The sequence below is a fragment of the Eleginops maclovinus genome, chromosome 11, assembly GCF_036324505.1.
Source record: "Eleginops maclovinus isolate JMC-PN-2008 ecotype Puerto Natales chromosome 11, JC_Emac_rtc_rv5, whole genome shotgun sequence".
Classification (NCBI taxonomy): domain Eukaryota; kingdom Metazoa; phylum Chordata; class Actinopteri; order Perciformes; family Eleginopidae; genus Eleginops; species Eleginops maclovinus.
Window position 1 is genome coordinate 6,355,034 of NC_086359.1, and position 24,071 is coordinate 6,379,104.

The following is a 24,071-nucleotide window of genomic DNA, read 5'->3' on the forward strand; positions in this document are numbered from 1 at the left end:
TTGACTGCAGAGGGAGCGGCGTGAGCAGGCTTTTCTTCGGGTTATAATTAGAGCAGAGCCCCGCTTCACTGCCCGTCTACACAACTGCCCTCTCCGCTTTACGTCCCACTCTCACTGCATGTGGTTGAGCCTTGATGTTTTCCTGGACGTGCCCAGCCCCTGCATTACATGTGTTTACTCTGCGTAGGTTATACGGGTGTGGTTTTATGTTCTAACGTCTGAAATGCCAGAAAATAACAACAAAGCTCAACAACAGAAAGCTGGATATTTACAGGAGGAAGCTTTTAATGTTGGCTTGTTCCCTTAGTGGCCCGACCCCATTCCCATTATGCTCTATGTGCTTATTCTGTCTTTTTGAAATGACTAAATGTATATCTTGGAACGGACTGATTTCATTGGGAGATACGAGGTGTCTCATTTTTTATGTTGTTCCTCACTATGGTTTATTTTACATTCTGTGGTGAGGTAGGTGGTATGTCCTTTTTAGCACAACTCTTTTAGAACATGTTTTATTTGAACTTTACATCAAATTGTTTACCTCAGTCACACTCAAGTGTCACGTGATCATTTGACAAAAACCCTATTGAATAATTGTGGATAATAATTGTAGGCATGGAACATTGTGGCATTTTTATGTCACAATAATTCTGGCCCAAATTATTTCTAATTTCTCTTTCACCCCTATGATCATCGAACTATGCTTATAATGTAACTAAAAGCCTACTGGAATAACCTTTCCTTATATTGAGTTAAAAATGAATTATGGTAAGGGCATCAGAGAGACCACACGGTTGATTTCAGTGAATATCCTTTGACTGAAAAACTAGAAACATATCTTCAATGAGGTTTTTATAAAGCAAAAGGTCCCCCTTCATATTAATGAGGATAAAAACCATTGAAAATTTGAGTTTCAAAATAGTTTCCATCGCCTCACAGATCAGTTACAGTAGCTTTCGATCGTTGCTCCACATGTTAGGACCCCCTGCTCTATCTAAGAGAAGTTTGCTCCACAGGGATTATTAACCGCGGACACAGATTGACGTGTCCTAGTTTTTTGAACAGCACTAATAGAAAATCATGCTAATGAGGCATGTGACCTTTTCAGCTGCTTATAGGAAAATCTGATAGAGTAAATAAGCCAATTCCAATTAAAGTGAACCCCTGGTCGCTGTTGGTAATGACGCAATATTCAATGAGGTTTGTACTCGTGGGTCAACTCAATACAAGTTCTATTCTATCTGTTCAAGCGGGGTTAAGGTATACACTCATTTTAATCTTCTACATTTCCCCAGGTGGATCATCCTGAGCTTATTGATGTACTTTAAAACAAGTATTAAACGTATTGGTAAGATCTTCAAAGGGTGTTTTTTTATTATTCTTTGGTAATCCGTTCACTCGCTACTTTTTGTATTAGCAAGCTTTTTTTGCACAATATCTCTAAATGTATATGACATCCCAGAAAAACAAATACAGTTACTCTTATCCCGTTACATGCAGCGTAGAGTTCCCTGAGCTGGGAAGATAAGGACATCACTCATCTGTGGCCGTGGGGCTGTGCTAAAACGTACAGTTGTGCTACATTAGATGATGATGTTTGAGGCTAGAAACGCAAAGCACACGCTCTTCTAAAACCCTAACAGTTCATTGCATCATCGAGGTGAAGATCCCTGAATGTGTAGTTCTTCAAAACCTCCTGTACTTCCTCACAACCTTGTTTAGTTGGACCCTGGCTGCTTGTGGTGGGTTTGTTCACCTATGAGTGGCCCTGTTCCGGTTTCTCACAGATTTTACGGAAAAATCCTCTGAGGCGCAAAGATAAAGGATCTCACAATCTCCCCATTTCCTGTGCAGTCAGTGCATCTATTGCTGGGGGGGTTGTAGCGATGTGTACTCTGTATTTAAATCCGTGTTTTAGCCCCCACGCTGAGACCCTCCAAGGCCTTATTTGCTGCGGTTTGTCCTCCTTACTTTTGACTTGACCTACTTTTTACTAATACGTTCTTTTTTGTTTTGTCTTTTTCCTCAAGCTACTGTGGAGTGCTACAACCCAAGGACAAATGAATGGACATATGTTGCCAAAATGAATGAACCACATTATGGCCACGCTGGGACGGTGTATGGTGGTTATATGTATATTTCAGGTAAGCTCATTTGTAATCAGCAGAGAAAGAGGCATTGTTGTGTGAAAGTGTAATCAGTTTAAAAATAGCTTTCTTCAAGTCATAATTAGAAGGCATTTTCAGAGCAATTTTAAATTAGATTTGTTTCATTCCAAAGCTGAAACGACTGATTGCTTCTTATATCATGCAACGGAAGACAATCTAAGCTGTGGCTGATACCTTTCGTGCATGCTTCATGGGTCAGAGAGAGAGCTGTATTATGTACATTTTCAGGTTGATATTATTTGTTTTCTCCTTTACTGTGACATTTTTACATGCATTATTGTTCAAAAAGCTCCTTGGTTTTTTCATACTCCCTTTGCTGCAGCACCTCTTTTCACCCTCTGTCTGAAACCAGAGCCCAGTCTGCTCTGATTGGTTAGCTGGCCGGCTCTGTTGTGATTGTAAACAGCCTAAAGATGCCCCGCCCCATAGCCTAACACTGACTTTGTGTTAGAGCGCTAGCCAAGAGAAGCGTAGGTGTTAGAAAGTGATGTCGCTATGTTACAGAAGGGGAAAAAAGGGGTCCAAAGGAGGTAATTCAGGCATGGATTTTATCCTTTGCAGACCATTTACATGCACAAAAACCTATAGAACACACTACAGGAAACGGGAAACCCCCAAAGGGCATTTTATGGGCTTTTTTAAAGTCTAAGATCTATTAGGAAATTGGTGTTTACATTTTCAAACAGTACATGAAAGAGAACTTAGTTCTTGATGTTTTTCAGTCATTCAATAATAGCATTTTGATCAGTATTTAAAAAAGATTGTTAGACCGTACAACAAAGAGCGGGAAGTTGGGTAACGTCTGCTCGGGTTCAGTGCTCGGAGCAGAGGCCGGACGCAGAGACGGCTCTGTAGGTGTCACCTCAATACTTGGTTACTTCATAGGATTGAAAACAAATCCTGCGTTATGGAGATGAGCCCTACTTTCTGAGTGTGACTAATCCAGAGCAGTGCCACAAAGAAAGGGGATGGGAGGGGTGGGAGAGGAATTGGGAAAGATGGAGCAAAGTAGAGGACTGAAGCATGTATAGGAGGTGTAAAACACAAGAGCTGTGTTAATTCCTCCTGGCTCTGGGTACCCTCCTCTTTGTACAGAACATGAACGGTGTTCATAAACATCACTGCAGATTTACTGCTGATGTGTTCTTTGAGAGGAAGAGAAGAGGGAAATATGGAGTTTCATCATTCAGACGTGTGTCCTCAACACCCTGAGTTTCAAAGCAGAGGCCCAACAACTCAATACTATCCAGATTCTGGAGTCACAGTAGGATATTATTGCACTTTTAAAAGATGTGGATAAGATATATTGCTTTTTCATTGCAAAATATGCACTTTGTCGACATCAATTTCTTCTATTGCAACAAAAAACACAGAGACAAAGATTATAGATTTTTTGCCAATGTCTTCGTATTTTTTTGACCAACTTCCTGCCAATCCCTCTGAGCTCATCTGAACAAAACATATCATTTATATCATTATATTGAGACACTTTGTGTAATGATAAAGTAATGCTATTCTGTGATGTATTGATTTATTTCCCCCCACTAATAACATGACCCTTATCTGTTAACACAGGTACAGTATGAAGGTTTGTTCAATCACAGCATGTGAATACACACCGCCAAAGCAACAAACATTACTTTATAAGATCAAATATATATAAACACAATATAAAAGTGGCATATTATGTACAATTAATGTGCAAGAATAGAGAGCTGGTGTATCGGTGTTCTGGACTAACTGTAAGTCCTCGGTGAATCAACATGAACAACATTAGCGTCTTTGCTCCGGGTTGCACACATGCTGTGCTTGCAAGCTGCAGAGCTTTGGCACATGAAAATAAACAATTGAAATCTTGTTAGCAGTATTCTTCAGCTCATGAACCATGTGAGGTGCTGACCAGCTCACACGCTGCTTTATTAGATACACTCCCTGATTTAGATTACTGTGCATGCAAGCAGTGAATTTAATTTCATAATCCACAGATCTCCCCACTCCTGCTCGTCGTATTCATCATGTTGTAGTTGTGGACAGAACACACTGCCTACCATATCAGTTCCACATATCTCTCTATTTATTTTCTGTTTGCAATAATACATTAGAGTGCAGCCCCTTTTTTAAATTTGATTTATAATGTTACTAAATCTGACTTGCCGGCATGATTACCATGTTAAAACGAAAAGACAGAAACTTTAATTCCATTTTAATTAGTTAGTCTCACATGGGATGCAGGAGAACTGGGGCATATTTGGTTACCACCCAGACCGTGCAATTTGGCAAGTCTAATATTACCGTGGAGCGTGGATGAAAGGCACACTTTTGAAAATAAATAAAGTAAAGTAATGAATAACATAATACTCATGGTCTGAGCTAATCAGCTGGCACCCAGCTGTTTCTCAATCTCCCGCCTCAGGCTGCACTCCGCACTACATAGTATGTATTGCTCTCGCTTTTTGATATTTGAATGGATCCCTTTTGTGTTGTTTCATGTTTGACTGATGTGGTCAATAGCGTGGTAAATTTCACATTGAGCCGATGTCTTGCTTTGCACCTGCAGCAGTGCTTTCCTCATGTGGGGGGAAATGAATATTTGTGGATGAAGCTTGTGATGTAGTCTTGTGAATTGCTGCTGGTTTAACACAAGAAACATGCACAACAGCTGGTAGGGAAACGTGTCTGTAATGGACTGTAGTGCTTAAATGCAAAAAAGGTACAGAGCATTACCCATTAGAGGCATTTTGCTGCTCTGTAGTCCCGGGGCTTGGTCTTGCTGTGCAAGGTGACCCAGCTGAAGTGCAGTTCTGTGTCTGTCTGTCAGAGCAGATCAGCTCACATCCCGTGGCCGTGCTGCTTTGCTGTCTGAAGTCATCCTGTCAGCTGCAGGAACCTGACACATGCACTCAGCGCACGCACAATCACAGCTCCAGTGCTGAGGCACAGTTCAGACACGAGTGCTGAACCAAGGCTCAGCCACTCTTCCCTTTTTGGTTCAAGGGTTTACCTGAAAAATGAAGACCTCTGTGAAGGTCTTCAAGTTCAGACCAATTTCAGTTATTAAGGGAGTCATCTTCCATGAGGATACTGAACTCATCAGTCATTTTAGCTAAGCTGTCATGACAACAGACAGTCTCATAGACTTGAGTTGCTGCAATGTGATTTTTGGATGTGTAATAATTACAATGATGTGTAATTATAACCCCTCTGCTGGATTTCAGAGGCTGATACTTCAATATTTAGAAGTTTCTTTGACTTCTTTCCATGGACAATATAGAAATAATAGCCACTCTGCTTCTGGATAACTCAAACCTAGCTGCCATCTATTGTCAACCTGTCCCCCGGACGCTGGCCTGGCTGATTTATTGATAGAATAGTCATTAGAGCAGCGAAGAATAATCCATTAGTTGTCAAGCATTAAATGAATCGCCAACCTTTTTCGTACTTGATTAATACGTTTGAGTAAGACAAAAAAAGTCTCTCATTCCAACTACTTAAATACAGATACGTTTGTTTACTCCTAATTTACAATAAACTGAATATCTCGGGGCGCGGACAAAACAAGAGGACGTCATTGAGGGCTGTGGGGAATGCTGATTGGCTTTTTTTAAAGAGATAATAATAGAGAAACAAATGGACAGACGGTAAGTTCCAGCCTCTTCACTAATAATTAGTAATAAGTTCTTCTTTGTATTTTTAAGTTTCCATTATAATCATCATGTATGTGACTAGCTTTTCGGTGCAGAAGACAGAAGTATAGTTAATAATGTGTCTATTTTTTTTTGTAGAAATGTTCTCCAGCACTGTAAAAGATTGTTCAGTTAAAGTTACAAATGATTTGAAAGAGGTTTTTAATCAGCACTCGTGAGTAAGGACTGTCTCCGATGGGGACTCTGTGTCTTGGTAAGGAAACGAAGCTCATTAGTCATTTTAATGTATTTGTATGAAAGCTGGTTTATTTATGGCTGTTCTCTGCATTTCTCTGAATAAAACTGGTTCTTAATTAGTTTTATTTATGCATAAGGGCAGTGATCTGTAATATCTGAATGCCTTTCGCTCACTTTTTGAAATATTGCCAGCACTGACATAAAGGCAGTTCTGCAAATGTTGTAGGGATTGGTGAAGACCTTATTTAATGTGTAGTCTGTCTTCCCTCTATTGTTGAAGTGTCTGTGACATGCACGCTCTCCTCAACAATGCCACAATGCAATGTGTTTTTGAAAAGTGGAAAATGATTGTTATGAGACCGAACTGTCAGGGATGACTCAAAAATAACGATGATTCATGGCTGTATGTCTGAAATTTCAATTGGCTGCGCGCTGTAGCGAGCATACTGATGTTACAAAAGGGGGAAGTAAATGAGTGACTTTAGACACTGCTGAGATCTGTTTGATAGTGAGATCTCATATTTCTACCGGGAGTTATAACACGGCTGAAATGTCAAAAGGAAAACAGGACGGTTGGACTTGTACAACGTGGTAATGGTACTCTGAGGTTACTTAAGATAACTTACCATAACGGGCAACCATTACTGAAACGCTCTAGTCTGATTTTCTAAAGCAACGTGCATCCTCTAGAGAATTGATTAGGGTTGCTACTAACGGATATTCTCATTATGCATAACGATTATTATCTCAATTAATTGTTACGTCTATAAAACCTAAGAAACCTAGTCTCAAAAGTCCATGGAGATGTTTTATTCAGATTTGACGCATAAAACATAGAAAAGCAGGACTGGATATTTGAGAAGCTAAAAAACACGTGCTGACAGTTGTTCAAAAAACTTTAACAATGAGTCCGTTATCAAAATAATTGCTGATGTTTTATTTATGTTTTTGTCCATCGATGAGTCGATTTATCAGTGCAGTTCTTTATTTAACTGTACTTTATTCCAGAGTCAGGCACAGATAGTGATAGTTGAGATTTATACTGACGCTCAAAGTCTAGACGCTCTTTATCATCACGGGGTATTTTTGGAAAACGCTGAGCCCTCGTTTCCGGCTTCACCTCTGTCTACTCTACGCTGTGTGTGTGCCGACAGTGATTCGACCGTCCAAGCATGTCACCGCTTTTTACAGAAGGTCCCAAAGGCTAATGTATGTTTTGGTGGCTGAACAGTGAAATGTTTTTATTTCGGGCAAAGTAAGAGACGACACAAACAATACCCCAGTGCGCTGTCTTTGTAGGGTCTCTCTGAGATAGAAACGTGTCCAGTGTCTCACTAATGGCACTGATGACACATTAGGATACCGGGACGCTGATCACACGGCACTGTATCCGGGAAAAGGCTGAAGCCCTTTAACTGAATGAGAAGAGCAGCAGGGCCTCTTGAGAGGAGTCATAAGGACCTTACGTCTGCTCCAGCACTGTTCCACTTGTCAGGATTTTTATAGCAGACATGCCCCGTCGAGTACTTTGATAAAGAAAATGGATTGTATCTTTGGGTTTGATCGGTGAAGGAGGAGCAGCGTCACAGATCTGAGTCATGGCAGCTGAATAGACGGCTTAGGCCTCGACAATAAACTGTGCACCGTCACTGGGCCGCAGCAGAAGAGGGATTCTGCCTCCATCCGGCACGCTCTGCAAATCTTCTCTGCATTCGGTCCTAGTCACTCTGCCTAAGGGGGAGGGGTGGGCTGGCTTCCACCCAAATGCATGCTGGGATTGTGTTCCTCTTTATTTTAAGCCTTCCCTGTAGACATGTCCTGTTTTTTTTCTTTCCTCCCCACTTTCCCTCAGCTTTTTGTGTCCCGCCGTATACCGTCTGTTGGTGCGGATGTGCTTGAGCGTTTTGTAACTGCGTTCCCCTTTGTACTCATCATCAGCATTATATCATACTGTAGAAAGATGTCACTCCGGTGTTATTCCTAATTTGTTGTTTGAGAACTACGGCTCGAGGAGAGGTGACATCTAAAAATGTACGCTTTGTCCTGATTCTTGTTCTTCATAATTCCACGGAAGCAAATGTTCCCATGTGATGTCTGTTGCTCCACATGGCCTGCATAAATAAATGTGGGTTGACATGTGGGAATGAGTCACAGGTCGGCCTGATTGACGGGTCGACAAAACTGCTCTTACTCCTCCAAGTGATCAGATCAGAGGCTAATTTCACCTCTTTTTCTCCTCTTTGCTGCAGGGGGAATCACTCATGACACTTTTCAGAAGGAGCTGATGTGCTTTGACCCAGATGCGGATAAATGGACTCAGAAAGCGCCCATGACAACGGTGCGCGGCCTCCACTGCATGTGCACAGTGGGCGACCGGCTCTACGTCATCGGGGGCAATCACTTCCGGGGCACCAGCGACTACGACGACGTGCTGAGCTGCGAATATTACTCCCCCGCTCTCGACCTGTGGACTCCTATCGCTGCCATGTTGCGAGGCCAGAGCGATGTGGGCGTGGCCGTGTTTGAGAATAAAATCTATGTGGTGGGCGGATACTCGTGGAACAATCGCTGCATGGTGGAAATAGTACAGAAGTACGACCCCGAGAAAGACGAATGGCACAAAGTGTTTGACTTACCCGAGTCGCTGGGCGGGATCCGAGCCTGCACACTCACAGTTTTCCCCCCCGAGGATCTCTCGGGCTCGCCCTCCAGAGAGTCACCCCTCTCAGCACCTTGATGAGTAAAGGGGGGCGGAGCTGTGTTTCGCTCGTAACCCCTTGCCCACCCGACCCCCTCAACAAACACTCCTTATAGACATTGTTTGCACTTCCTCTTCGGACTACATCTGTACTGCATCCCTAAGTATCCCCCAGTCCACCCCCCAGAAGCTGTGCAGAAACCCCTCCCTGAGTGATTAAACCCACGTACCGACAGTTTGGCAACCTAATTACATGTTAAAGTTGCATACTCAGTATATTTTTGGCAGGAAGTACCTTGACTTGAAAAGTGACTTTGCAAATCAACTTTTCTACCTGATGTCTGCAGTTTTCTTATGTCTCGTTTCCTTAGGCGTTCTACCTTGAGATGTTGACTACCGCACTGACACTCTCTTCTAGTCTATGCCAGGTTAGGTGCAGCAGGTGACTCCTGAAGGCAGAAGCATAGGGACGGACGAGCTCCCAAACACAGCCGGTTTTTAACTCAGGGGTTGGCCCAGGCCCCATCTACGATGCTCCAGTACAGTTTCACTTCTTTCCTGCTATTGCTATGAAACTGTTAACAAAATGGTGTTTTCTAAATTTAATAAACATGATTTTGAAAGTAATTTAAATGTTGTCATTACTGACTACAGCAGTCAGGCTGAGAGGTTGTTTGTATGTGGTGACGCAACATTCCCACCGTGCACATAAACACATGCTGCATAACGCTAACCTTATACAGTGTGTGGGAGAGGAACTCCGTCTGGAGGGAACTTTGGCATTTTAGCCTTTGCAGACCATTATATGCACAAAAACCTACATAACGCGCTACAGGAAAGGGAAAACCACATTGTTTTGAAACTTGTGAAATGTATTTGTGTTTTCCTCCGGACTTCCCCTAAGCCTAGAAGGAATTGGAATCAGGAACAATCGGTTTATCTTACAGAAAAATAAATGTCATTTTTAACATGTGACCGAAGTTGATGGAGTAGTTTTTATTGTGCCTGCATCTGCCAGTGGGCCCTCACAATAACAGAAGTCATAATGATACGTTTCCTTCACTACAGCACAGACATGATGTTCTCTGCAATCTGCGTACATAGGCCTCAATTGGTTTACAAGTTAGAAAAAATCTGCCCAGCGATCATGCAGCCCTAACTGTAGCTTGGTCCATACGCTGGAGTGAACTTTAGGAAGCTGTATAACCACTGAGCTGCCTGCCAGTGATGAATTATGCCGCTGACCAGTGTTAACTGGAAACTGGCACGACCACCGCTGTCGCCTCTCCTCCTGGCATGCAGACAGACGGTGGTGTCGCCCACAATCTGCCCACATGCTCCTGCCCGATTAAAGCCTTAATGGCAGCATATGGTGTCGGAGACGTCTGCTTCACGCTGTGACCAGGAACAAGGATTTGTGTAATCACCAGGTGAGTTTGCTCTGGAGTCTGAAATCCTCATTATACTCTCATTATATCCCATTAATGAGGCGCTGCAGCGGTCCCTCTGATTTCACATTTTAGCCACTGTTCCTGTGTTGTCCAGCAACTAAGTCTCCACTCATAACAGGTTATTTTTACACGTCTTCAGTGACGGACTTCTTGCTTTTGTGTCTTTTAACGACTCACTTTCAGCTTTTGAATCTCCTGTTAGAGTTCAGTTTTTTTCTTTGCATGTTGTTTTATGCACAGTTGTCATAATCTTTGCGAAGCTTTGTCCCTTTGTTTTGAAAAGGACTATATGAAAACCTTTTGTGAGATTTCAAAAACTCAATTTTTTCGAGGCGGATTATTGTTAAGTCTCTTTGATGAAACAGTTTTGCACCATTTTTAAAAAATAGGCCATTTTGTAATCCTTTAATGGAAGGTCACTGATGGAACAGAAGAGCTCAGCTGCTGGCAAAAGCTACACATGACAAAAGGTGGTGGAACTTAAGCGGTTGAATTTAGTGCCATCTAACCATGGACATTTCCCTGAAAATCAAATCATGCGCGGTTAACCATGTAGCTTCTGTATCACCTGGACCTGAAGGGAAGATGTAGGGATGCAGTAAAAAAGTCAAAAGAGCACAGCAATGCTTCCTGGAACATGAGGATGAAATATAGAACAGCTCCCTAGGCTAGCAAAGGACTACAAATACATCTTCACTATGACTGCATCAATTATTTTATTAAGATGTTCGGTAATGTACAGATTTCACATGACAAAATAAATGGTTTCAAACGGCCTTTGTTTCCAAAATGCATTGCTCAATGAAACGCCTCATTAAAGCTCAGAGATACAGTATGATGATATAAACCGTGAGATTATGCAAATTGACCAGCTGTCAGAGGTTTTTCCATGCTGTTTATAGTTGTGCATGTAGGCTTCCAGTCTCTCTTCACACTGGGTCACATCTTTAATGAAGTCTGAAATATGGATGAAAACGTTCTGACATTTTGTACAAAACATTCATCGTCTCAGGAGGATGACTCTGAATTTGGTGATCCCCTGACTTCGCCCTCTAAAGAAACACTGTGAGACTGACTTTAAAAAAAAGAACATATTGGTACTGGCTACTGGATGGTCATACATTCCGGTAAAGGCATTCCTGGTCCCCAGAGGATGACTTGCAAGATTTAGTGCTGTCAAATGTGTCTGTGATTTGATATATGGCTAAATGTCTTCTGATTTATAACATTCCCATCAGCCTCAACTCCACTTTGTGCTTAGCGATAACACACGTTAGCATGCTAAAATGCTGAGCTGGGGATAGTACACATGGAAAATACCAAACATCAACATGCTAGCGTGATCACTATAGGCTACACTTGAGCCTGCTGATATTAGCATTTAGCTCAAAGTGCTAATATTTTAGCCTAGCTGTAAACCCTTGTCAATGTGTTAAATAACCTTGATTTGCCAGGTTTTAACTCACTCTCTCAACTGACTTCCTTAAACAAATCAATAATAAAACTAATATATTAGCTCATACCAGGATGGAGGATTTTTTAAATAGATGCTACCATCAGCTTCAGTGTAGGCTTTGTTCCAGTGATCAAACCAGACCGATTTGAGTGATTTAATAAAAAAAAGCACCAACCTGTTCTCCTACATATTTTTGAAACATGAATTGATTTTTAAATGTAATTAAGAGAGAGCATTCCTTTACTGTGCAGAGCACTTTAAATGGCTCAAAAAACGTACATCATCATATCCACAATCTCTGTTGCAATGCAGCACATGATGTTCCAGAGCCGGTGTGTAATCCCTGCCTCAGCATTGCATTGTTGCTTGGTGTTTCATGTGAGCCAATGTCAACATTACATGACGCAGAGCTTTGTGCGTCCTGAAGACTGAAGGCTTGGATTTTTAATGAACAGTGTGTCCTCGGTGCTGAAGCAAAGTGAACTGGAGCAAGAAATTACACCCGTTCACCACTTCCCCCCTCCCCCTTTCTCCTCCCCTCTGCTTCACTACCTGTGTTTCTCAGCAGATTTCAGCACCGCAGGAGGCACGCTCTCTGGATTCATGAAGCAGATAAAAGGTGTGTGTGTGTGTGTGTGTGTGTGTGTGTGTGTGTGTGTGTGTGTGTGTGTGTGTGTGTGTGTGTGTGTGTGTGTGTGTGTGTGTGTGTGTGTGTGTGTGTGTGTGTGTGTGTGTGTGTGTGTGTGTGTGTGTGTGTGTGTGTGTGTGTGTGTGTGTGTGTGTGTGTGTGTGTGTGTGTGTGTGTGTGTGTGTGGACTACGGCCTGGCTCCTGACATGAATGCAGCACAGCACGTTTATGTCTCCAGACTGCTCCTCCTCTCATCCAATCCTAGCCAGAAAATGACCTAGATTCTGCAGGCTGCTGGGTGTGTTTACATACACAGCACATTGATGAGATTGTCAGTCAGGCGGCAGTGAGGAGAGCGATATGCTTACATTAACTAAAGCACCAATCTGCCTCCTATCATGATGTAAATACTCTGCGGAGCTACAGATCCCTGCTGTCCTCTTGACTGCATGCATGATGGTGTTAATGGCTATTGATCCTCTGGCTGGCAGACCGCCAAGATACCCTGATATCACTCTGACTAGATATGTTTATTTTTGCACTGAATCACAAGCTGTCTTCCATTATTAGACTCCCTAAAGGTTTCAGGTCTGAGAAAAAGTTTACATCTCCATTCTCTCTCTGTCTCCGTTAATGAATATTTAGAAAAGGTCAAGTCATTGCTCTCCTATGGAGCTCTGTATCCTCCCGTGGCGGTGTCCTGAATAATCTGCCCTTGATTCATCTCTCGTTCCGCCCCAGCTGTAGTGGGGTTTTTTTTTTTTCATACCAGAGATGGGAGGGGTAATTGGGATTTGTTTTGTTCAACATCTGGCTGCCTCAGATTCTAGTTTATGCCTCAGTCGTATCTCTGTGTGCGTAAAACAAATTTTCCACCCTTAGTTGAATTCTGTTATGGCCTAAATACACGACAGGATGTGCAAAAATACATATTTAAATTTAGTTTTTTCAACTCCAAGCTCAATTGTCGAAGAACAAACACTGCTGTCGAGTTCTTGGACTTAACTGTGTTTCATTGTGCATGTTCTCCCACTTTTCTCCCGTCGATCAAATCATATTGGAGACTCTGTGATTGACTGGCAGCCTTGTCCAAAGTGTCTCCTTACCTTCACCCAGATGCATGCTGGGATATGCTCTGTTGCCCTCTTGACAATGAAAAGGGAAAAGCAGGTAAAGAATATAAATGGAAGGAGGAGGTTCAGACAGAACAATGCAGTTCGCACACTGAGAGCTTTTAAGTGTGAGGTTGTCCTTAGAGGCAACAAAAAACATGTTATTTTACAAAGTGCACCGAAAGTTCCTCCAGCTGGAACAGTGCGTCCTCTCTGGGGAAACTACTTAACCTCACAGGTTTAAATACAGCGCTGGGCTCATGTCCCTCCAGGTTTCCAACACCTAAAGATTCAGCTGCCGGCTCCTGAGCAGAAACTGAATGCCTTTTATAATACCTTGTGAGAACAAATCAACACCCGGCTATTTAAAGAATAAAAAGCAGTCGTGTCGTTTCTGAAAGTGATTTAATACCTTTCACTCATGTGCAGACAGCTCACAGATATGACACTGCGCAAAATAAGCCCAGAGAAGTGGGGAAGAGTGTCTGTCCGTTACATGTGATACATCTTTCCAAATGTACCAGTTATATGATGCTCTCCTCTAACGACACTTCTCAACCCGCTAAAGTTATTGGTTTGAAAAGTTTGGAGTAACAAATGATTTTATTTTATATTAGTAATGACCGTGTAAATATCTTTTACAAAACTGTGGAAGAGTAATAAGAAGGCCTCGGAGGAGCAAGATTGTCTGTCCATATGTCACCACTTTGTGTGGAATGGTGCCATTTTTAAGGAAATTCCCTTAATATGTTTCTGTGGTATCAAATCCATCAGAAAGACACAGACACCAGGTGACTGTGACTTTGACCTTTGACCTCTTCTTTTCGTTTTGGTTCACAGGATTGTGAGAAAAACAGCATTTCCATCTCCCAGTCTGTATCTCACACACAGAAGATCGACAATACAGTTGACTTTGACTCTGACTTACGCCTGACCCTAATACTTACAAAACAAACTCAAATAATGTAAGTAACATTTAAATGTACCTAAAAGTATTGAATTGTTTTTTTATGGTTGAAGAGGAGTTTTATAGTTTGACCAAAAAACATGCTGTACTATAATCTGGCATCTTTCAGCACGAGTGTTTTACACGTCCAGATCTGTCCTCTGGACGCTGGCCGTTGTTCTCTGATGAAAAGCAAAATGTCATCATGATTCCTGGCCTGTGATGGTATGTGACGGTTGAAAACGCGTGTGTGTGTGTGTGTGTGTATTTGTTTGTGTGTGTGTGACAGTCCTGATGCCAGAGTGATTGATAACTCTCCTCTCGGAGCCGGAGCTCGTTTTCAACCTCCTCAACTCTATCCTGTATAATGCCAGGTTGCCATGGTTACCCTTGCTCTTCATACAAGGAAATGTGGATGGGAAAAACAGGAAAGATTTTCTCCTCTTCTCCTCTATATGAAGGCTCTCGCTGAGCCATCCTGGGGGTTTAAGAGGAGAGCGCCTGTCGAGCAGAGGATGATGATTTATTTTTTTTAAATTTTGGGACACGGAGCAAACATTCCGCCGCTTCCTCAAACACACCAAACCCAAAGCTACTCTCCTCTGCGATGTTGAGAAGTGGCTGAGCTGATTGCCGCTGCAAACACATTTTCATCCTTTCATTAAAGCAACTAATTTCCATTCTCACTACATTATCACTGAGTGGATGCCAGCGGCTTTGATTTCTGCTCTGCTCTTTGCGATAATGACCTCTAGTGGTTCCTGTGGAAACAAATGAAAGTGTCTCACACTGAAGCCGTTCCTGAAAGATGACTAAATGATGAAAGATGCCACACTTGTTTTGTTTTTTTCATTTCTGTAGACGTCGTCGACGGTGCCAAAAAAATGTAACTTAATCTTGTACATGCCTTGTTGCTTTTGCATAAATTCCCCATCATCCTTCGTGTGACACTTTGAGACAGAAGTTAATCTTTTTATTTACAGAGTCTCGGTGTGAGCCAAGACAGACAGACAGTCTTAAGACATAAACAGGAGTCGCCTGCAGGGGGATCAGTTTGAACAACCTCCCACGTAGACCCAGAGTTTCCTCTGATGAAGGCCACATTATGTCCCCTATAGTCCCCTGTTTTTAACTCTAAATTACACGTGTTATCAAAGACTTCTTTAATTGATATCCTTTCATTTCCTGTCCTTTTATTCATTATACTGTCTTCGGAAAAGGCCAGATAAGATGAAACCGCTCTGCATTTGAATACAAAACCAGCATGCATTCATGGCTGCCTAGATCCAATAATGGGCCTGATGGATGCCTGACCCACTTTGAGGATGTTATGCCCTGTAACAGCTGACCCCGGCGGGCAGAGAAAGCAGCCATTAGTGCCCATGCTGGTGGATAACTAATAATAAGAACTTATATTCCCGGCAGTTAAATGTTAATTCATTTTTCATGAATAATTAATAATTGCATGAAATTAAATAACTGTTTGGAATATGTGCCCTTGTAATGTTATGGGATGGGTATTATGTTACAACCTGCAATTACTGTCATTGCTTAAAGCCTCAGCTAAAAGCCAACGCCATGAAAACACATTCAGGGTTTGTTTTTATCCAGAAATAAAACAATTACTCCGTATTTAATTTAATTTCAAACATTAACAGGTTATGCAAATCAATTAAACATAATAGCATTTAGCAAACTACAAAAGAGGTTAGGTTGGTAATTATGTTTCAACCTCCTTTACACTAGTGTAGACGGTCGGTAAAAAGTCTTCTGTCTGTTTTTCTATCCATTGATTGTCCATCCATCTACACTGTGCTCTCAAATGCAAAGGACATGTTCATCCCTTGCAGCTTTAATGATGTGTGTTGATCTCCTTTACTGCCTTTAGTGCAGAGCAGTCTTCTCTCAGGATTGAAAAGGACCAGCAGAGGGCATCAATGTGACATTACTTCTCCAAGCCTAAGGGGCAGAGGCCTCTGAAAGGTACCTTTGTATCGGTTGTGAAAATAATCTTGAATGCTGAAAGACACTGATAAAAGTCCTGGGTTACTAAATAGCCCTAAAATATTTAGTCTGCCTACGTGACATCGAGGTGAGTCATTTCTCCATTCTGTCTGTTTAATTCAAAATTTCCTCACTCCATGGTCCCTGGTAACCACGCAGTAACAGAATGACAGGGAGAGGCTGTCACAAAGTATTTAGTTGTGAAACCCCACATTCAGAAATTCAACTGATTTACTGTTTAATGTGACCTCAACATGCGTCAGGGTTTACTGAATGAGATAGGAGTGATTCAACATGACTCTGCCCAGTACACAATCCTTACTGCTGCTGACCTTGTTTCAAAAGCGGCCTGCAGTTACAAAAAAGCTGTGTCATCTCTGAGATTCATCATTGCTGTGTCTCTGCTCCGTCTTTTGCTGGAGATGGGGGAAAATGATCAGCAGTTCAGAGGAGCCGGGGCGTTTCAGAGACGTTTCTCCTACGCATATTCCGCACAGATCAACTTTATTCCAACGGAAATGGAAAGCTGTCTGCGCAAGCCCTTGCCTGCACCGATGGTTGCCAGATTTTTGCATTGAAAACCTCAGGAGGATCATTCATTAGAAACGCATGCAGACAACAATCAGCAAACGACTGGCAGATCATGCAATATGGTTATTATGTGCCATATATCCAATATTGTTCTTTTTATTGAATTGACGTCATATATATAGTCTTTCATTAAAGTGATAATTAAGTAGGAAGGCAGAGTGTGACACTAAATCACCTTTAAACACTTTGAAATCACACTGAATTTATTGCCTTGGAAAAAGATGACTTCAGGTTGTGCAAACTCAAAACCTTGATGGATTTGTTTGTTGTAGTCTTCATGAATTGAAATAGAACATTTTAGGTCCCAATCTTCACAGAATAAACATAATCTTACACTAAACATATCAGTTGTATTCAAATAAGATATAACATATGTATTTAGTGATATGAGTTTAGTCTTTAAGTTAAGCTTTAGGTTCTTATAATCAATGCGATTTAGGGCAACAAATGAGCAGATCTGCTTATTGAGAACTTGATGTCTCTGGGTAAGGTAGACTTTCATTGGTCTGTAAATATTCAAAAACATCTTAAGTTTCTTAAAAAATAATTTATTTAAAAAAGAAAAAGACAAACCACTTTCAAACTAAATACACAAGTACATGTTGTGCTGTTCTCGTACCAGCAGAAACACCTATTCTGCTGAGGTTTAAGTTCATTACATTTTGTTCAAAACAGGCTGCTACCACGTGAAATTCTCCACCCATGTGTCTGCATTTCCTCTGAAATTGGCCCGTTTGTGTCCAGATTTCCCTCCCAGTATGACAGCGACTGCACTCTTAGGCCGAATATGTGTCATAAAAGCAGCATCTTGAGCCCATTTCAGCGGCTGAAATGAACAATCTGTCGTGTCTCCAAAGTACAACTGTTAGCTGACTTCCGTGCAGCTCTGCGGGATGTAAATTGTGCAGTGCAGTTAGAAAAAGAGAGATGCCAGGAGCAGTGGAACAACTCCATGGCAGCAGCCAGAGCAAAAAGGAATTATAACATGGCTGCGAGACATGCAGATGGAGGCTTAAACATGAGATAAACTCGAGGGGGTTTAAATGTTGGACTTTCTTCTCTTTTTCACCACCCTCCAGTTCAGTGCTGGATGACTGGAAGTCTTAGCTGGAGTGATACGAGCCTCACAAATCCATATCCGATGAAAAGGCCATTGTGTGACAGCTGGAAAAACAGCAGCAACACTTGAGCTCATCCAGAATGCCAACACCACTTCCGACAATGACACACAGATGGAGAAAACACCCATCCAAAAGCTGTTAAATAACTACCCATTTTAGCAACTCAGGACATGTTTAACTGAACTGAAAAGCCAGACATTTAACATACACATACAGTAGTTTCAGTTTAAATGTGATGTTTCTCAAAACTTGTATTAGTTTTAGGAAATCTATCAAATCAAACTCTTTACATATTTAAGGTCTACAAAGCACATAATACAACACATCATTCAATTTCAACTCATAAAACATAAAGCGTTCAGTCACTCTTTAAAGAACTCTCACAGAGGGTTACATAGAAAGCGTAACACATTTTCTCTTTACTGTATACAGTATGTTTAACCATGTCGGCAACTGCTAACAAACATTACTCAAATATTCACTTAAATGCATTAACACAAACTGTCAAACAAAAAGGGATATTTTAAACCTGTCCCCAAAGGGTTTTTTCTGGATTCATCTTTCAGAAAACGTATATTTAATAAATACTCTTTTAATCTGGTTTTCAAATCACACCAATGAGAGGGTTTTCCAAATGTCACGTTTATCCATGTGAGGTGACAAGATGCTCTTTTCTTTAAATGTAAGATATCCTGTTTGGTGCAGATATTCTGAAGTCCACACAGTTAATTAACTGCAGTGACGCTGAGGAGTCTCATGGGACAGAGTCTTCTCTTAGCTCGGTTTTGTGTTCACTGTGTCTCAGTTGTGTTGTGCATAGAGATGTTGGCCTCCTGTTTCCTTTGCCTCCTGTGCCTCCAGAGCAGCACGGCCAGCAAGAGGAGCAGCAGGAAGCCCAGAGCCCCCCCGATGAGGCCCACCAACAGAGTCAGACTTCTGTCCCTGGGTTGGTACATCAAACAGGACCCCTGACTGGTTCCAGCATCGTTCACCGCAACCACACAAACCTCTGACATGTGCTCGATGTCGCCCACTCCACCTTTCCTTCGATTCTTCCCAAACGTCTGCCTCTGTTCCCCACCGACTGTCACATTAAAAGCTGTGATGTGTGAATGTGGTGCACACCACTGAACTACCACCTCTGACCCATTCCAGGTGACCGATATCAGGGTGGGGGACTCCGGAGCCTCATTATATAAAGGTAACCCTGGACACAAGCAGCCGGTGGAGGCTGCCAGTTCAGCGCAGGGGGTCTGATCCTCCAGGCAGGGTTTGTAGTTGCATTGCTCAGCAATCTTTCCATGTGGAGTCCCTCTGCTGTCTGTTAAAGGGGTGTCTGTGACTTCCTCGTCGGGGTAATCATGTGACGGAAAGGTTGAAATCATATGTGGTGTTTCAGGACTCATGGGATACGTGCCTGGCACTTGTGATGTTGTAGGAAGGGGACGGTAACCTCTGATGAGAACCAGGCAAATGATAGCCAGGGGGAAAGGAAGGTCCCTGATGGCAGCCATCATATTTCTGGAGATGAAAGAAAGTAAAATTGGAAAATCTGTTTTTGCATAGGGATCAAAAGCAACAGCCTCTTGGGCTTCCAGCCATGTGTACATCCTGAGTCTCTTCTTTTCCCCACATGAGAGGCGCTGAATGAGGACATGCAGTCATTTCTTCACTGATGCTCTGTCTTTTAGAGGGTATATAACTGCACAGGGAATGAAACATATAGCTTAAATCTGAGCCTAGTGCCTGCTGGGAAATTGAACAAAAAACCCTCTAACTTCATAGCATTAACTGTCTGAAAAGCAGCACACGCTGCTATAACTCTGAAGTAAGCAAATGACCAAACTGGGGGCACTACATTAGTTTCAGCTTTTGTTCTGTGGCATGTTTGTTAATGATTTATAGCCTTGTTAACATAGCTGCTATGATTGATCCTCATTTGTTAAGATTTGTCGGTATTTCATACTAATTCAGCATTCCAGGCGTCTTGCACAACAGGTCCAAATGCCTACACACCCAAGACTTAGCGCAGCCCTCTAAGCTGGATCCAATTACAGGACAGCTGTACATGCCATTTCCACAAGAATCCACACAAACATACCTGAAATATGCGCTGTGCTGGACATACATAGAGTATCAACAATGGATCCCATTTACAAATGTCCTTGAAAATATAAGTCTGGTTAACTTCACAGAACCGGAGCTACTATTGAACACTACTCTGTGCTTTTGGTTGAGCCACAGCGTAGCTTCAATCTCTCGTGTTAAGAGTGAAAACATATTCAAAAGTTATAAACCTACCTGTTGATTGCAAAGCTTTTCAAATCTGAGTGAGAATGAGCTCCTTTCTCCACTTCTTCCCGTCCACTTGTTCCTTCTGTTGCTTTCACCTCCTTTATATCTTCCCTTCTCCCAAACAATCACCTCCTTCTTTCTGCCCTCCTCCCACAATCCCCCCTTATACTCTGCTGCACCGGCTCCACCTCCCTCTTTGCTGAGTGCTATGTGCTTGCTTGTAATGGCTTAATCTACAACAATACATCCTTTTCTGATGAGGTGAACCATGTGGATTCCTGTACCATTCCTTTGTGGAGTGCAGATTTTTCTAGAGCATGTCCTTCTTGCTAATGATCTCTTGTTTTCCTTTTAGGGTTGAGGGAAATTGAGTAGGATTGGGTAATGTCCGCGTCAGGGCTTTTATTCATTAGGCTTCATCATCCCTGACGTATGCCATTCATTTCAGGCAGCCTATCCCATCATCTCAACCACATAACCTCTCACCTAAAAGAAATGTATGACTTTATTCCAAATAAACGGAAAGGAGTGAGTCTGGTGTGCAGCTGTTTACCAAAAAGGCCGGAAATCAACCTGATTGAACTTGCTCTGGAAAACATGTCTTTAATAACTATGCTGGTACTATTCCTAAGAAGACTAAAAAACGTCAGAATAAGAAATAAAACTTGTGTTGTCTTGTTTTAGATCACAACTCCAGCCAGCGCTTCCAGGAAAGAGAATAACTGAACATTATGTTTATGTGACATGTGGGTAAGCAACTTTACCAGCTGTGGCCGGCCTCACCTCTCAGCTTAGTCTGCAGAAAATATGAGCATTATTAGCTCGCATTGTCCTGTGCCAGAAGTGTTCAGTCAGCTCTGACTGAGAAAACAATTACAGTGGGGCAAAAAAGTATTTAGTCAGCCACCAATTGTGCAAGTTCTCCCATTTAAAAAGATGAGAGAGGCCTGTAATTTTTATCATAGGTATACCTCAACTATGAGAGACAGAATGAGAAAAATCCAGGAAATCACATTGTAGGATTTTTAATGAATTCATTGGTAAATTCCTCTGTAAAATAAGTATTTGGTCACCTACAAACAAGCAAGATTTCTGGCTCTCACAGACCTGTAACTTCTTCTTTAAGAGGCTCCTCTGTCCTCCACTCGTTACCTGTATTAATGGCACCTTTTTGAACTCGTTATCAGTATAAAAGACACCTGTCCACAACCTCAAACAGTCATACTCCAAACTCCACTATGGCCAAGCTGTCAAAGGAGACCAGAGACAAAATTGTAGACCTGCACCAGGCTGGGAAAACTGAATCTGCAATAGGTAAGCAGCTTGGTGTGAAGAAATCAACTGTGGGAGCAATTATTAGAAAATGGAAGACATACAAGACCACTGCTAATCTCCCTCGATCTGGGGCTCCACGCAAGATCTCACCCCGTGGGGTCAAAATGATCACAAGAACGGTGAGCAAAAATCCCAGAACCACACGGGGGGACCTAGTGAATGACCTGCAGAGAGCTGGGACCAAAGTAACAGAGGCTACCATCAGTAACACACTACGCCGCCAGGGACTTAAATCCTGCAGTTCCAGACGTGTCCCCCTGCTTAAGCCAGTACATGTCCAGGCCCGTCTGAAGTTTGCTAGAGGGCATTTGGATGATCCAGAAGAGGATTGGGAGAATGTCATATGGTCAGATGAAACCAAAATAGAACTTTTGGGTAAAAACTCAACTCATCGTGTTTGGAGGAGAAAGAATGCAGAGTTGCATCCAAAGAACACCATACCTACTGTGAAGCATGGGGGTGGAAACATCATGCTTTGGGGCTGTTTTTCTGCAAAGGGACCAGGACGACTGATCCGTGTAAAGGAAAGAATGAATGGGGCCATGTATCGTGAGATTTTGAGTGAAAACCTCCTTCCATCAGCAAGGGCACTGAAGATGAAGCGTGGCTGGGTCTTTCAGTATGACAATGATCCCAAACACACCTGCCAGGGCAACGAAGGAGTGGCTTCGTAAGAAGCATTTCAAGGTCCTGGAGTGGCCTAGCCAGTCTCCAGATCTCAACCCCATAGAAAATCTTTGGAGGGAGTTGAAAGTCCGTGTTTCCCAGCGACAGCCCCAAAACATCAGTGCTTTAGAGGAGGTCTGCATGGAGGAATGGGCCAGAATACCAGCAACAGTGTGTGAAAACCTTGTGAAGACTTACAGAAAACGTTTGACCTCTGTCATTGCCAACAAAGGGTATATATCAAAGTACTGAGATGAACTTTTGTTATTGACCAAATACTTATTTTCCACAATCATTTGAAAAAAATTCTTTAAAAGTCCTACAATGTGATTTCCTGGATTTCTTTTTCTCATTCTGTCTCTCATAGTTGAGGTATACCTATGATAAAAATTACAGGCCTCTCTCATCTTTTTAAATGGGAGAACTTGCACAATTGGTGGCTGACTAAATACTTTTTTGCCCCACTGTATATCAAATTACTCATTTACTTACTCATTTAACAACATGAATTACTATTTTACCCCAATATACTAGATCTAACACCTGCATATAGACATGTTTGTATATTTATATTCAACTGATCACTGTTTTATCTTATGTTATTTTTATGTATACTGTTTATTTGTTATCTTTTATCATTGTTATTATCCTTGTGTGAATTCTTATCTATGTGTGTTTTCAGTTGCTTCTTTATAACACCATACCTTCTTATTATGTTTCTTATATTTGTATTGTATATTTTCTATCCATCTTGTGTGAGCCTTTGTCAGTGGGGGAGTCAATGTGTTTGGGTCTTACTGGAAAGTGTGGGTGTGTACGTATATTTGTATGCAGGGATATGGGTGTGCATTGTGTAACACGTGTATCTGATTTCAATACTGAAAAACATGCATCTTTTTTTGCTTTATTTCACAATAATTTATGTTCTTATTTTGAAGACTTTTTTTATCCCAGGGGGGAAATAAGGTTGTTGTTCAGTTGCCCTTATCCAGCTACAAGAATAATAAAAGAGTATTCCAAGTTATGGTAAAGTTTAGTCTGTATCACAGAGACATACGTCCAGGGGTGAAATGAGTCAGTTGTATGTCTGTACATTGTTTATCAGATTGGGAGAAATAGTGTCAGTCTTATTAAATAGATGGTGTTACTGGCAATATGAGCAATACATATTTCTGTTGTGACAAAAAAACGCCAGGCAGATGGTAAGGGTTAGAAGTGTTGTAACATGACCCACCATGCACTGCCCCTCTTTGCAATGCAACACGTCACTTTTTCCCCAACCACTGTGGCTGGTAGGAGTCTGCTTTCCTCATTACAAATGGTTACATGTGAATATATATTTATTTATAATTATATCAATAAAACTAGAATAGATATGACTCTTCCTTGGTAAATTCCGTCCTCTTTAAAGGATCCAAGTGCTGATAAATAAGCAAAGGTTTAAGTGTTCATTCCTTCCTGTTTGGAAGAGTCATTTCAATTACATAGATGATTAATGTAGGGTTTTATACCTGACTTCAGTATTATTAAAGCGTCTACAGTGCCCCCTACAGCCTAAAATAATAAGAGGCAGCCCTGGGGGAAAAAGGGTGAATTTAATTCGGAGCCAGGCAAGCCGAGGTCTGTGGTTTCTCAGTTACTCAACTTGGTGGTTGCATTAATTAATTTTGTTATGATGGATTGCATTTTTACATTGAGCCGGTTCATCTGCGAAGCATCAA

At 41.8% G+C, this 24,071-nt stretch overlaps 2 protein-coding genes across 4 annotated transcripts in view; one reads left to right on the forward strand and one right to left on the reverse strand.

Moving 5' to 3' along the window:
* klhl13 (kelch-like family member 13) overlaps positions 1-9,371 on the forward strand; it is a 34,858-nt gene extending 25,487 nt beyond the window's left edge. For all 3 annotated transcript variants that reach the window (XM_063896034.1, XM_063896035.1, XM_063896036.1), the window contains 2 exons: positions 2,028-2,141; positions 8,296-9,371. In XM_063896034.1, the coding sequence (XP_063752104.1) occupies positions 2,028-2,141; positions 8,296-8,783 (602 nt within the window). In that variant the 3' untranslated portion in view covers positions 8,784-9,371. The remainder of the gene's footprint in view (positions 1-2,027; positions 2,142-8,295) is intronic.
* An 8,089-nt stretch (positions 9,372-17,460) lies between these two features.
* Positions 17,461-20,495, reverse strand: LOC134872787 (leucine-rich repeat neuronal protein 4). Its single transcript, XM_063896220.1, has 2 exons — positions 20,356-20,495; positions 17,461-19,575 (listed from the first exon to the last, which is right to left on the reverse strand). The coding sequence occupies exon 2, from the start codon at positions 19,569-19,571 to the stop codon at positions 18,846-18,848; it is 726 nt and encodes a 241-aa protein (XP_063752290.1). The 5' UTR covers positions 19,572-19,575; positions 20,356-20,495; the 3' UTR covers positions 17,461-18,845.
* Positions 20,496-24,071: the final 3,576 nt, after the last annotated feature.

Bases quoted from the DNA above. Each gene is read 5' to 3' on its own strand.
- LOC134872787 (XM_063896220.1), bottom strand. From the start codon at position 19,571: ATGATGGCTGCCATCAGGGACCTTCCTTTCCCCCTGGCTATCATTTGC.